The sequence below is a fragment of the Meles meles genome, chromosome 20 (assembly GCF_922984935.1).
Source record: "Meles meles chromosome 20, mMelMel3.1 paternal haplotype, whole genome shotgun sequence".
In the NCBI taxonomy this organism is placed as follows: Eukaryota; Metazoa; Chordata; class Mammalia; order Carnivora; family Mustelidae; genus Meles; species Meles meles.
Window position 1 is genome coordinate 33,659,518 of NC_060085.1, and position 14,575 is coordinate 33,674,092.

General features: G+C 42.9%; 1 protein-coding gene across 14 annotated transcripts in view; it reads right to left on the minus strand.

Annotated features, from left to right (window-relative positions):
* Positions 1 to 14,575, minus strand: part of MAGI1 (membrane associated guanylate kinase, WW and PDZ domain containing 1) — a 633,893-nt gene that overhangs the window by 17,278 nt on the left and 602,040 nt on the right. For 5 of the 14 annotated variants that reach the window (XM_045990403.1, XM_045990398.1, XM_045990397.1 and 2 more), the window contains 5 exons: positions 12,053 to 12,136; positions 9,045 to 9,136; positions 7,281 to 7,473; positions 4,439 to 4,732; positions 1,281 to 1,484 (listed from right to left, as the gene is read on the minus strand). In XM_045990403.1, the coding sequence (XP_045846359.1) occupies positions 1,281 to 1,484; positions 4,439 to 4,732; positions 7,281 to 7,473; positions 9,045 to 9,136; positions 12,053 to 12,136 (867 nt within the window). The remainder of the gene's footprint in view (positions 1 to 1,280; positions 1,485 to 4,438; positions 4,733 to 7,280; positions 7,474 to 9,044; positions 9,137 to 12,052; positions 12,137 to 14,575) is intronic. The other 9 variants (XM_045990404.1, XM_045990399.1, XM_045990410.1 and 6 more) reach the window with 5 other exon arrangements.

Sequence of the window (14,575 nt, forward strand, 5' to 3'; positions counted from 1 at the left end):
CTCTCTCTCCCCCTCCTTCTGACCCCTGCTCCTCCCGTTCACTCTTGCACCCTCTGCCCCTAAAATAAATAAGGCAATCTTAAAAAAGATATGAATAATGAGCATTGATACTTTCTGCTGTATAACTTTACATTGTGTGGGGTTATCCTATATGCTGTAGGATGTTAGGAAGCATCCCTGGCCTTTAACCGCTAAACCCCAATAAGCACCCACTTCAGACAATGCCAAATGTCCCCTGGGGGGCGGAATCGCCAATGGCATAAAAGAAACAAGATTTCAATTTAACCAAATAATCAAGCAAACTAACAAACAAAAACAGGCCTAGTTTAATGCAGATATAACCTATCAAAAAAGAGGTTTTACTCTTTTTTCACCCACATGCAAAAATTAGACAAACCAAGTAGGCACAAACCCTAAGGATCTCTTATTCAACAAAAACCTTTCATATATTCACTTATTCTGGGGGAAAAAAAAAAAGGATTGGCTCTGAATTGTCGCCATGTAAGTTTTGTGGTGTAACCATATCATACAGTTAAATTTTAGTTTTCATTTAGGGGCACCTGGGTGGCTCAGTGGGTTAAGCCTCTCCCTTTGGCTCAGGTCACGGTCTCGGGGTCCTGGGATCGAGCCCCGCATTGGGCTCTCTGCTCAGCGGGGAACCAGCTTCCCCCTCTCTCTCTGCCTGCCTCTCTGCCTACTTGTGATCTCTCTCTCTCTCTCTGTCAAATTAAAAAAAAAATCTTTAAAAAATTATTTTCTTTAATTTACTAATTTGTTTTTAAGTAGGCTGAACTCACGACTCTGAGATCAAGAGTCGCATTCTCTATTGACTGAGCCAGCCAGGCATGCTTCATACAGCTAAATTTTAGTGATTTAAAAACAAAACAAAATAAAAAAATAAACAAACAAACTTTAATGATTTCCAGATAGAACATCAGAGGATCTTTACCACCTGTATTCAAAGTACTCTATCATTATCAGGACAAGGGTACCAAAACCAAAATAAAATGGGGAAAGTTAAGATTTTCTGCAATGTTTGTACTTGCAGCAACACAGGGTCACGGGCAGAGGATTACGTAAAAGAAGGGGGGCGGTGAGGTTTAGTAATGGTGGCTTACATCTGTAGGATGGGTATGCTCCTTAGAGAGGGGTAAGCCTGCCTCTGAATCAACACTCTTCTATTACATGGATCCTGATGACAGGGAGAAAGAGGAAGAGAGAGAAAGAGAGACCCAGAAAGAGCTCAAGAGGGAATGAGAGACACAAGACGTATACTTTACCATCCCCGGGAATGATGCGGAGGGTAACTGTGTTTCCTGCTTCCTTGATTAGGTTGACAATGTCTGAATGGGACTTGTTGGTGATGGAACATCCATTCACTGCCAGGATCCGGTCTCCCACTTTCAGCTTGCCACATCGGTCTGCAGGACTCCCCTCAATAATCCGACCTATTTTGTGAGGCATAGCCACACATGCATTGCCTGCTTTGGTATTGAGTTTTTATTTTATTTTTTTTAAGTTACGTGGGAATATAGCGAAGGGAGGAGAAAAAGGGTTGAAAAGGGAAAGAGAAGGTTAAGTGTTAATTAATTAAAGCATTAAGCAAATGTTATTAAAGGAGAGCTCTGTGCCGATGGTCAAAACATGGGCAACACTCAGGGCCTGTGCGGGAGGGGCTGCCGCCCTGCGGAGGCCCGTCCCTACTATGCTCCCTGCCCCGCTCCAAATGTGGGGAAAACCCCAGCTTCCCTCCTTCGATCACTGACAAAATCGGTGATATTTAGCAACTTCCGAGATTTTCGAAAGCCCCAAAATAACTCGCCATCAGCTTATTCTGGGTCTGCAAATGTGAAGCCCAGCGCTGGGATGGATGTTTTTACACATTCCATGTTCGCGTCACTTCATTTTTGCCAGCTGCCGTTTAAGCTTCTGCCAATGTTTTGTTCTTTCTCCATTTAGAAAAAAATAATCACTAGGCGTCTGGGGAGGCATGAGCGTCTGCTACCACCAAAATTCCCCCTGAAAACACCTAATGGACAAACACTTAGTCTTGCTGCCTTCTATCCAGAATGATGAAAGCTTTAGGAAAAAGGCACAATTACAAGACATAAGCCAACAAAGCCATCCAAGTGAGACTCCTATTTCTCCTTTTATGACCTTTGTTCAATCAGCCCACCCCGTATGCTTTCAGGGTAGGGCCCCCCCCAATGGCTCATTAGGTCTGAAATCTTCCTCCTTCCTCACAAAAATCCCCTCCTAGGACTCTGAAAACCTGGTATCTACTCAGGCTAAGGACAGTGATCCAAAGCTAAGTTCAAATCCTTCTTCGGTCCACTCCTTTGATCATTTCCTTTCTCATGATCGGTGACTACACATCGATGATGTGAAAACCAGGAAAAATACATGTGAAGAGGAAAGCTTTCCATGCACTCTGAGGCACCCCATGTGGTGGGAGGGAGACTGGCTTTGAGTCCTGACATAGGGTCTGCTGTCAAATGCATGTTTACCTATTTTGAGAATTCATCTTTCTGAGGACTGTGAAGCTAGTTATGCAGGGGAGTCACCTTTTGGAAAGGATGATAAAATGAATGTGGGAGACACTGAAACTAACCGAGCAGGCACTTCTGTCATAATTTGGGCCTTGAGGATAAAATGGGGATGGGGGGGCATTATAATTTCTTTGATTTTCAGCATCTTTGCCTGAGTATGTATCATTGCATGTAAGGTCAAGGCCACAGAATCTTTAAAAAAAGGAAGCCAACGGTCTTTTGGAATCCAAAAGGCAGGTCTGGTAGGCTTTCATACTCAAAGTCAAGGTCCAGATTAAGTGGAACCCCTCTCCATGGACAACCCTCCATGAGAACGGTATCAAACAGCAGGTGTGAGGAAAGCTCTGCGTAGTTTGAAACAGAAGTCTCATGCAAGGTATTAGGGAAAGCGGAATTTGTTTAAGAAGAGCCAGAGGAAAACGATCACAGACCAGATTGTGAGAAGACATTCAATATTCATTAAATAACAGAGCCTCCCACCTGACATATCTATCTCATTGTAAAATTGAAACCGACCATTAAGAAATCCTGAGGACACAGGGGGTGCACGGGGACAATCAAATCGTAGATCTGAAGATAGCAATGGGAATTCTTCTTCCCTTGCCTTTCTTTAGATTTTTAAATTAAAGAGAAAAGTCCCCCAAATTAATTTACAAACAAAACCCTCAAAACCTTGCCTTGGTGTCCAGTCATCCATTCATGACATGCCGTGATAACTCTGTTAATGGAGCTCCCAAAAGCACTGTTAGTAATGGTTTTTGTTACTGTTGCCACACATGCATAGACTGGACTGACTCAGTCTCCTAGTGAACAGACCTCAGGGGAAATGGCTTTAGCAGGAAGCAACATACAAAGACTACATGATGGTAAAGGGAGTTCTACCAGATCAGAAAGCTGAAGGGAAGGAGCACCTTGCCTGATGTTAGTCACCAGTGACCTGGGCCACTGGTCATCAGACTCTTGTGGACAAGTCGTTTGGGAAACAGCAGAGTAAATTTCAAAGCCTGCATAGCCCTGCCCCATCTCCCACCCTATTTGGTATTAATGAACAAATGTGCTTGGGGGATTAACGGGTGACTTTTTATCTAATGAGGAAGATGGATCATTTTTAGAGTACATTTTTATAATCTGTTAATAGATTCAAGGATTACTAGTTTCTTGGATTCATGTGGGTCCTGTTTGCCTTTGCTAGTATACCCATCAGTTAACTTTCTGAGAGGGTGACAACTGCATTTCTCCATATTCTGCTGAAACCCCCAACATCTGGATAAGATGGGAAAAATCAGCCCTGCTGGGATTCAAGGGCAGTGAAGACAAACGGCTCTTAACTCAGATCTTAACTAGATTCTCAAGCAGATAATGGTAAAAATATCATTTTTAACATTTAACAATGTCAGACATGGACAGAGTATCGAAAGGATACAGTAAGGTGGACCGGGCACGTCATGTGATGATGTTGACCCTCTCCTGGTACTGTTCCCTAAGCATTTTTATAGCCATAAAATAGCTTATTCCCAAAACTTCCACCTGGTGAGCTATATCCTACTCAGGACCTCACGAAGGCATTCTTTGCCCATGATTTCTCACTCTACACTGTCAAGGGGTCGCTCTTCCAATTTCAAGCAAATTTCATTTATGCTTGAAGTTGTCTATGTGTGAACACACATTCTGCATGGAAGCCGAAAGGTTAAAAGGAAAGAAATCCAACCTTCAGGAGGGGAAAAGCTACGGAACAGACTCTCCATCCCCAATTAAGGCTTTAATTACCTGCAGCGAAAAGCATGAAGGCATTTCTGTTAATGAGATTTTGGCTCTCTTTGCAACACAACGCCCTTGCGCTCGCCGCCGGCAGCCGGGGAAGCTTCCGGAGGAGCGGACGGGACACTCACCGAAAGTCGTGCCAGCCTCGGGCCTGCTCACCGAGGACACGATGACGAAGCCGAAGCCCTCGTTCTCGCCGCGCCGGATCTCCACGTCGTAGGGCTGCACGGCCGTGCTGACCACGCCGCTGCCGCCGCCGCCGCCGCTGCCGATGCCGCTGGTGCTCCCGCTGCCGGAGCTCACCGTGTTCAGGGAGTTCTGGCTGCCCTGCGGGGTGCGCTTCTCCTCCGTCAGCGACGCGGGCTGGTTGCTGCTGTGATGGGAGGAGGCTGGCGAGGGCACCTCGTTCTCAGCTTTGGGGGCTGCAGGAGAGAGAGAGGGTGGGGGGCCGGACTCAGCCACCCCCCTGCTCCGCCTGCCTGCTGCCCGCGCGCCACATCATTGCAAGGGGGCCCCAGCCCCTTCTCCCTTAAGTAGCTCGTGTCCAGCAGCTGCTGCCAGGAGCCCACGGGAAGGCAGCCCAGGGGACCACAGCATACTGAATGTCAGCATCCGCTCTCAGGGTCCACGTGGTTGCCACTGTCCCCTCTGAACTGCTTCCCAGGGCACGAATCAGAGGAAGGGGAGCAGCAGCGCGGGTGTGGTCCGCACCTGTAAAGACCCCAACTTTTACAGCACAGACCTCAGCGCACGTTCACCTGTCATTACCCTCAAGAGTCACATGGCTGCTCAGCCCGCCAAACAGCGCTGCTTTCCATTTTTCCATCACACCGGACTGGGCAGGTTGACTGGACCATTAAAGATACCCTATGGTGGGATTCTTGACAACACCTGTCAGAGGTACACTTAGATTCTCTTCCTACTTTCCAGATGTCATTGTCTACTCTGATCACACTCCTGGGTACGTCAGCCTTCCTCAGAGTCCCCGTTTTATTGCTCCACCAGGTGACAGGATAAAGCACCCACCAAAATAGCCAAAATAATAAGCAGGAGTGACCCAGGTTTGATGCCACACACAAAATGCGTGTTCAGGTTTTGTGTTAAGACATTTATTCTCGGGGCGCCTGGGTGGCTCAGTGGATTAAGCCGCTGCCTTCGGCTCAGGTCATGATCTCAGGGTCCTGGGATCGGGCCCCGCATCGGGCTCTCTGCTCCGCAGGGAGCCTGCTTCCTCCTCTCTCTCTGCCTGCCTCTCTGCCTACTTGTGATCTCTCTCTCTCTGTCAAATAAATAAATAAAATCTTTAAAAAAAAAAAAAAAGACATTTATTCTCGAAGCTTCTCCCTTCATATATTTCTTTTTATTGTGGTAAAACATATAAAACATCAAATTTACCACCTTAACCATTTTTAAGTTTAGTTCAGTGGCATTAAGACCAGTCACAGCAATGTGCAAACGTCCCCACCATCTATCTCCAGAACCTCATCTTCTAGAATTGATGCTCTGTACCCATCAAACACTAACAAACCATTCCTCCCTCCCCCAACCCCTGGCAACCACCATTCAGCTTTCTGTCTCTATGAATCTGACTACTCTTGGTCTGTCATATAGGGGGCTCACACCAGGTTTGCCCTTTTGTGACCAGTTTATTGCACTCAGTCTAATGTCTCTTACAGATTTAACATACCTCTGACTTAGTGCTAAAACCTCCAAATATTTAATATTTAAGAAACAAGTCTGAAACAAACAAAAATCACATTGCTCTATTATTTTTATTTGGGTCAGTGAAATCGAACGCTTTTATCCCATCTCAAAAACCATTTCTAACTGACTGCTACTGACTGCGCAGAATACCATTTTAAGAAATATTCTGAGGCTATCAGTGAGCTCTCTGGGCATAATCCATGACTGATTAACACCGTTTTCCACGGTTTCAGTAAGGTAGAACTCTCACACTGGAATCTGATATCTTAATTCTATAATTAATTATATGCCACGTCAGTGAGTTAAACAATTTTTTTTCAACAAAGGGCGAGTTAATTTCATTTGTAAGCATCTGTTTCACAAATATTAAAGCTCTGAAGAAATGACAATATTTCATGTCATATTTCTTCAGTAATTCAAGTGATACAACAGTCTGCTTTTTCTGCATTCTGTCTTGACTATTTTGAGCTGGGGGCTGCCGACAGTGAACATCCCATGTGGCGTGTGCTTTCAAGACATCGGTGAGTGAATGGGAAGGAGACGGTTACACAACGAGCTGTCTCAAAATGGCAGATTCTGATACAAAAGTAAACCATGATTCACAAAAATGGCAAGGAAGGAATGCCAAAACTGGAAGGCAGTTGGAAGGAGGAGGGAACTTCTGAGGGTTTCACAGGGAAGGTTTTATTTGAGTCAAGCTGGAAAGGGTGTGTATGTTTTGAGAACCCAAGTACTTTAAAGCTTGCAGGCAGGAGAAAAGGGTCAAAGATGGCCAAGAACCAGCAATCTCTACAGCTTTCTTACAGAGGAAGCAAATACTGGCTTCTTACCCATGACAGGCAACAGTAGAGTAAGGCATCACTAACTTTTTTTAAGCTTATTTGGTGGCACAAAACTGATTTTTGTTCTTGTACCTTGAAGCTATAGCATTCCTGCCTTTTATAATGACAGTTTTGGTTGAGAATTAACATCAAATGGAGAGGTGACTAAGTTCTGGTTGGCAGGGAGATGAGGACAGGGAGTGTATATTCAACTAGTCCTCTTCTAGAAGGTTTTGCTGAATGTGCATGAATGGCACTTTAAAGTACTTTTGAATGACAGTAGTTTTGCCGGATTTGAGAGAAGCAAACCATCTGGAAAGTCTGAGCTTAATCACATTTGCAAAGATTTGCTAAAATAGATGCTTGAGGAGGCAGACGCAGGAAGGGGGCCTCTTCTGTGCATCCAGTGACAAAGTGCTGTCTAACGGGATAAATGAAAACATACCTGTAAACACCATTTTACGCCGCACCGTGAGGTTGACGTGGCCTTGCTTGGCAGCTTGTTGCATAAGCTGGACCACAAGCTGGTGTGATTTTCCAATTACCGGTGTCCCATCCACACAGATTAATTCATCCCCAGACCTAAGGCGGCCGTCTGTATCTGCAGCACCCAGCGGTACGATGTGACCGATATAAATCTGTTGAATAATTGGATGATGGATGAAACGTTGACCTTTTGGTTTACTATTATACTGATGGCCTTCACATTTCTAAGAACAATTCAATTCATTCATTCCTGTCTGCCTCTGTGCCATAAATTTATTAAGCACCCATTGGGTACCAGGCCATTGTGATAGGTGCTACAGTAATTCTTAAATGCTGGAAAAGCAACTATTTCTTTTTTTTTTTTTAAGTTTATTATTATTCTTTTTAGTAATCTCTACACCCCATATGGGGCTCTAACCCACGACCCTGAGATAAAGACTTGCCGGCTCCACTGACTGAGTCAGCCAGGCATCCCAAAAGTAACTGTTTCTTGGTTGATTCCTTGACCTTTATCTGGGGTCTGGTGAGGACTCAGTCTTTTTCCCTTTTTCAGAAATACATTGCTTTATTCCTGCATTTGCAACATCTCTTCTCCTTCTCTGTTTACCTTAGAACTCTCCTTCTTCTGGAATACTCTGGAAATTATAATAGTAATACCACTTTTCTTTACAGTCCAGCTCTCCAGCTCTATGCCTAGCAATAGGGAATGCACCGTAAATACTGCTCAGTGAGGCAATGAATCATGCAAAGTCTGGTTTGACATCCCATTTCTGTACTTTAAGCAGTGGCATGCAGAGCTGTCTTTATAGTTAGTGTCTTGTTACATTCACCCTTCATTAAACCTTAGTGAAAATATTTGTGTTTTCCTTGCCTCCTCACTAGATAATAATGCTATAACTACCTTTAGATTGTATTTATAGTTTACAAAGAACTTTGACAAAGGAGTGGTTAAGAATGTGTACCCTGAAGTCAGACCCTTTCCTGTCCCTTCCCTTTACTAAGGTCATGATCTTGAGTACATTAATTAACCCTTCTGTGTCTTTATTTGATAATTTGGAACCTGGGGCTACATTCTGGGACTTGAGGGAGAAATGAGAAAATGCATGTAAAAAGCCATTAGCGTGGGGTCTGGCACACAGTAAGTGCTCAAAAAAATAACAGCTTTTTTTATGATAAGGAAATTAACAGTATTTATCTTTAGTTCTCTCTTCTCCTTTTAAAACATTCCTGGATTGCGACACAGATTTATTCTAAAGGTGAGGGAACGGAGGGTCAGGGAGGAAGGATGTCTCCTGATTCTTGTTCAGGGTTCTTTGTCCACTTTTGTGAAGACAGTGGTCCTATGGCCTCTGATCTTTTAATGCATTAGCTACTCAATACTCACAGCCCACTCCCTGCTGGCTGATTTAACAGAGCTGGCCGGAAGGCTCGGGCTGTTGTTTTATTATTGTGCTTTTTGTTTTCGTTTTCTTGGGTGGGGAGCACCAGGTTCTGGAGCTGCCACTTTTAATATTGCCACGGGTACACACTTTAAAGAAGGGAACTAGTCTCTTCTTCCTCAAGACAAAAGGAGCTCCACAAAACCTGACGGCTCAACCACACTTCTTAAAACGCAACAACAGTCCGTGTTGCACCTAGCTGGACTCAAATCTTAGTGATTTGCCACTGCTGCCAATTAATTTGCTTCGCTATCTTAGAAAACAGAGGTAGACAAGAGACTCACAGGTTCCCCTGGTTCATTTCCACCCAGAATCCTAAATCCAAATCCAGTCTCTTTTCTCCACAGGAAGATGTCCTGTTCTTGGTAGTCCGGAACTGCAGAGAAGAAAGAAGGAAGAGGGAGGTGATTTCTCTGATCGAAGGAAGCATACCCTTAAGGTGAACACAGTTATAGGAGCAATCCTGATGATGCTTGAGCAGATGACAGCTTTCCAACAGAGAAGGAAGCAAAATAATCTGGGTGGATAAAATTACAGAGGACACTAGGCGGAAACAAACAGTGGGAGCGGTCACCGAGCCCTAAGTTTTCTCAAAGGACTAATCACTGTTTGATAATTCCTAATCAGCCCAAGCCATTATCCCGGACTAAGCCAGAAGTCCTCGTTGTCCACTGTCCTTGGTATTGTTGCCAGAGAATTTAAGTAAATTAAAATCACCCTGTGCTGATCCACAAAGTGGGTGCTCACATCTGAGGAGGGAGCTCATGCTGAGTCACAGTGACCACGGAAACAGAAGCTCGCTCTGGGGATTCAGAAGCCCTGATAAGTCATCTGATGTTATACCAAGTAGCGGATGAAAGAAAACAGCTTGAGTGAAAAAGAGTTTTCAGCTTTTTAAAGACGTCACTTTTTCTTGCTTTAGAATGATCAAGATCGGCAACCCAATAATTTGATTTTGTTAGATCATTTTTGCCAAAAGTTACTCTTGGGCATCCTAATATTTCCAGTTTTCAAAGTTTATTTCCAGTTTTCAAAGTTTATTATGATTTCAGTCATATTACCAAAAAGGAGCCAGCCTTCCATATTCTCAACACGAATGGTGAGTACAAAATGTTCAATCTCAAATTTCCGTATTTTCTCATTTTATCTCTGGAATGAGTGCTTTGCTCCAGAATTTGCCTATGATATTTTAAAATTGTAGGTTTCAACTTAATATCCAATAGCTTGGTATTTTACTCTTAAAACTCAGTAAGGGCATGAGCTATAAAATAAAAACCTCATTTACTAGAAGAAAAATCATTTCTGTAAGACGATGCTCACTCTACCTAAAATTTACCTGAATATGTTCTATGTATCACGACTCTGTCACTCAACTAAGCTAATACAAAAGTTATTTCTAGTTAATTCTTCTTTAATATTTTAATGTATACAAGAGTGTGTTTTATGGTCTTTAAAATGATACATCTTTTACTTAAAGAAAAAAATTGGTTCAGTGGCAGTGAACCAACCCTAAAGGAGAAATTTCAAATACTGTTCTACCTACTTTCTGGTTTACTTAATTAATTGGGTTCAGGATTGAAGGAGTGTGTAGGCCTGAAAGTTTAGTTCTCGTCTTCTTCAATTTTGTGCAGTGAGGTAGGGAAGAAGGCGGTTGTTGGGATTTCAAGTTGGCAAGAGTGACTCACTCAATGCCTTCAAATGTACGGTATATGAATATACAGAGAGAGAAGAGACTAAGTGAACAGGTAAGTACAAGTCAGAGAAGCTGAATCCAGTATTTTTGCCTGAGCTATCTTAATGCCACGGGCTTTACAGGGTGCTTTATGCCCATTGCTTTTTTATTATGATTGCGGAGGCTAAGCTGTAAGACTCCATGGAACATGCTGTTAGCTATGTCATAGGACTCCCCTCAACACAATCAGAGAAAGATATTTTCTTGAGCACTCTAAGGTAATGATATTTTCTTTCTGTTCGAGTAGCTGGCTACAGGGTATTTGCTCTAATAGCCTCACTGAAACAACAAATTAAATCAGGCTGGGACTCTGTATTGGGTTCACTCAGGCAGGAGGATTATTTCCAAAATAGACTACGGGTGCTTTCCGGCCAGCACTAGGTTCCTGGCAGAGTCTGCCTTAAGTCTGCTGAGCCCTTTGCAAACAAGGGAAGGATCTCTGCAGAGACTTCCAGCCTCTATCCATTTTTCTCAGCATCATTTAACACAAGAACACTTGCTCATGCTACAGGGACACCAAAGGTAGTGAGTTTCTGCCTTCATTTGCTCATTTAGGTGTCAGATGTCATGGTATGTATGGGTGGTTGTGGCCAAAAGATGTAGGCTTATCATACAGTTTAGTCCATCGGAAAATAGCGCTTGCATCTGAGAATCAATGAGGGAAATGGCAAATTTAAAGAGCTTCCTGTTGAAAAGGAAGATGTCCAAGGACACCCAAGATGTTGAAGATGCCAATGATGAGCCAGGAAAACACAGACACAAACACAATACACCAACGCAGACATGTTACAAAGAAAGTCTTTTGGCACCTGGACTTTGGCATTTTAACCATTATATTCTTCCACCAAACAAATTCCATCTCCATGTACCCAAATCAATAACCTAAGTGAATAAAGCAGCGGGGAACCGTGTTGCAGAATTACAGGATTTCTCTCTTTTGTGTTCTCTGCTGCCATGTCTTCTCAGGGGCGCTGAAGATTCCAGACCACCCCATCCCCGCAACAAATGTTTTAATCTTTTCTTTATTTCGGGCAGATTTTACAAGAATGGAGTTTTCAGGAGGCAGCAGGGAGGAATTATCTTTCTGATATGAATATCACCCTTTACTTTTTTTTTTTTTTTTTTGAGTGAGACTGAATCAAAAAGAACTAAGAAAACTTTGTCCAGTTTTCTTCCTTTGTAAGCCCCTGCAGAGGGGACAATGTCTGCAGTTATACCTCCTTTAGTAATGCCAGGGACAACTCAATAAAGCCGTCAAAAGACTTCCTTTGATAATTACAAAGAACGGAATCACCAGGTTTGCAGAGCAACCTCCTGGTGTCTCCATTACTACAGACACAAAGTTCCAGACTTAGATAAAATGTGCCCATCACGTTTTATTTCATCCTGTCTTTGGTCTGTGCGTGGTCAACAAGAGTGCCCTAACACTTCTGTTCAGAGCAGTTCTCTTTCTTCCCTCCCGTTTCTGAGTTTTTTCCCCAGCAACCCCACGCCCACTCATGGCAACATCAGACAGCATGAATAATAATGGAGAAATAAAAGTTTTCAGCGGATCCTTACTCGGACATTCTCCAAAACTCGTGGAATTGATCTCTCTTTCTCTTTCCCCCTTGCTCAATCCCGAGGCCGGCGAAGGTGACATAGCTGGAATATTAATTTCACAGTTTTGCAAAGCTTAATGTATGTGCTTTCTCTTAGTTCATTTTAATTTAGGTTTGATTGATAAGGAACGTGCACTTAAGCTTTCACAGTAAAGGTCATGGCTGCTGTGGATTTTAAAAGACTATAGTTTGATTCTGGCTTTTTTTTCTCCCCCCTCTTTTTTCATAGCGCTTTTCTTGTCAAAAGCTGGTATTTAGAGTTGTTCCACTGAGAATTTCATACAACTACCGTTACCACCTCAGACTCTTCCTATTTAATTATACCCTCAAGTATGCATTTTCGTCTGACCTTGTTTTAATCAAGTCATGAACTTCAGGTTTGTCTAAGCCCTGATTTCCTTTTGGAAAAAAAAAAAAAAATTAAGTATACTTTTGTGACTGCCACACCAAAGCATTTATTTAAAGATTCCCAATGGAATTCGTTTTTGCACTAATACGTGTTCAGATGAATTCTTGGCAATTCAACCAAAGTAGTCTTTTTTTTTTTTGAGGTGGGGGGAAGGGGCAGAGGGAGAGGAAGAGAGAGAATCTCAGGCAGGCTGCACACTCCAAGCGCAGAGCCCAGAATAGGGCTCGATCGATCTCATGACCCAGTCTGAAATCACGAGTCAGACGCTTAAGCGACTTAGCCACCCAGGCGCCCCCAGAGTCGTCTTTTAGAGACACAAATCATCACATCTGGCCAAGAACTGAACAAAACACAAATAAGAACCGTCATAACAGCTCTTAAAATCTAGAAGTATGACTAACGTCCTTAAACTCACTACAATAAAGGATCTCATCGACCAATTCCAAATGTGTAAGCATGTTTCTCCTGAATAGGACAGGTCTACAACGTTGGTACAATAGCTTTGACTTTTTTTTTTCTAAACTATTTTGTGAACAGGTGCTGTTTCAATGGCAAGCTTTAGACTTTCTGTTGTAGTCCACACTGCTGTATCCTAGCTGGTCTTCCTGAACAGGTACTAGTAAGATTGCATCAGTGTCGTTTTTATTTTATTTTATTTTATTTTATTTATTTGACAGAGAGAAATCACAACTAGGCAGAGAGGCAGGCAGAGAGAGGAGGAAGCAGGCTCCCTGCTGAGCAGAGAGCCCAATGCGGGGCTCGATCCCAGGACCCTGGGATCATGGCCTGAGCCAAAGGCAGAGGCTTTAACCCACTGAGCCACCCAGGCGCCCCGAATCAGTGTCATTTTTAAAGACATGTGAGCAATCGATGTGTTCCTAGAGAAAAGACAAAGCAGGCAACACGGCTTTAAAGGACTTCCATGCTTGCCTTTGTTTTTAATTAAACATTTAAGCCCTTCAAAGGGATTTATTAACACATCTGTAATTCAGACTGATTCGTTTTGACACTGGTGTTGTGACAGATGGCCCTTCAAGAATATGGTGTTTTTGCACCACATTTAGACCACGTGAAGGAATCTGATCAGGGATGATGTTAATCTTCACACTGCCCTTCACAATAAAATGAAATAGAAGACAAATGTATTTTCACAAAGAGGATACTCTGGGTGCAACTGAAGTGTTATTGCTGACTTCCCTTCCCTGTTTTTTTCCTGGAGTAGGATGTTGAGTATGTGCTGGGGGAGGGGCAGGGAATCCCATCTAACAAGGCTACATATTCTATTCCACAACCCCTCCCCCCACCCCAAAGGACAAGATAAAAAACAACTTAAGGCAATAGGAGAAACAGATCTGGGATAAAACAAAATACAAATAAAAAGACAAGACTGAGGTACATTCATTTGCAGGTACTGTGAAAAGAAGAAAATCTGTGGCAGAGACCAAACAACTACCATTGCGGGGAGAAGTCTCATCATTACCCTCATTGAGTGGTGAGGGAGAAATCCATGTGAATCTTAACATCAATTAGGTTGCTACCATCACTCAATTATGGAACCTCCAATCACCAAAAAGAAATTGATTCTCATTTGGGTTGCTGGATCCTATTCCATAGATGTTATAGAAAGTGAAGACAAAACTGGCCCCATTCCAAATATTTCCATCTGACAGCCACCTGAATAATTTCAATGCTTAAATAAGCAGCTGGCTGTGGAGTAAGGGTACATATTTTACTATTTACTTCTGGGTTAAAAAAAAAACCAAAAAAACAACAAAAAAACCAAAACAAAAACCCACTTTTTGGAAAATTTGATTAAATACCAAATTTTTGTTAAATACCAAATTTCTTAAGGAATTTTGCTTCCACCAAGGTGAAAATGGCATTTGAGCCAGAGTCTCCTATGAAATGGATGCATTAGGGTGGTCTGTCAATCCTCGATGCCGACCAGGATTTCAGAACACGATTTATTTTATCCCAGAATTCACACATGAGAAAGTCATAAATGTGTCCTGTATTGAGAAAAGCCAAAGCCTGGTCAATAAAGCAATATCTCAACATCAACTGAAGTTGGGC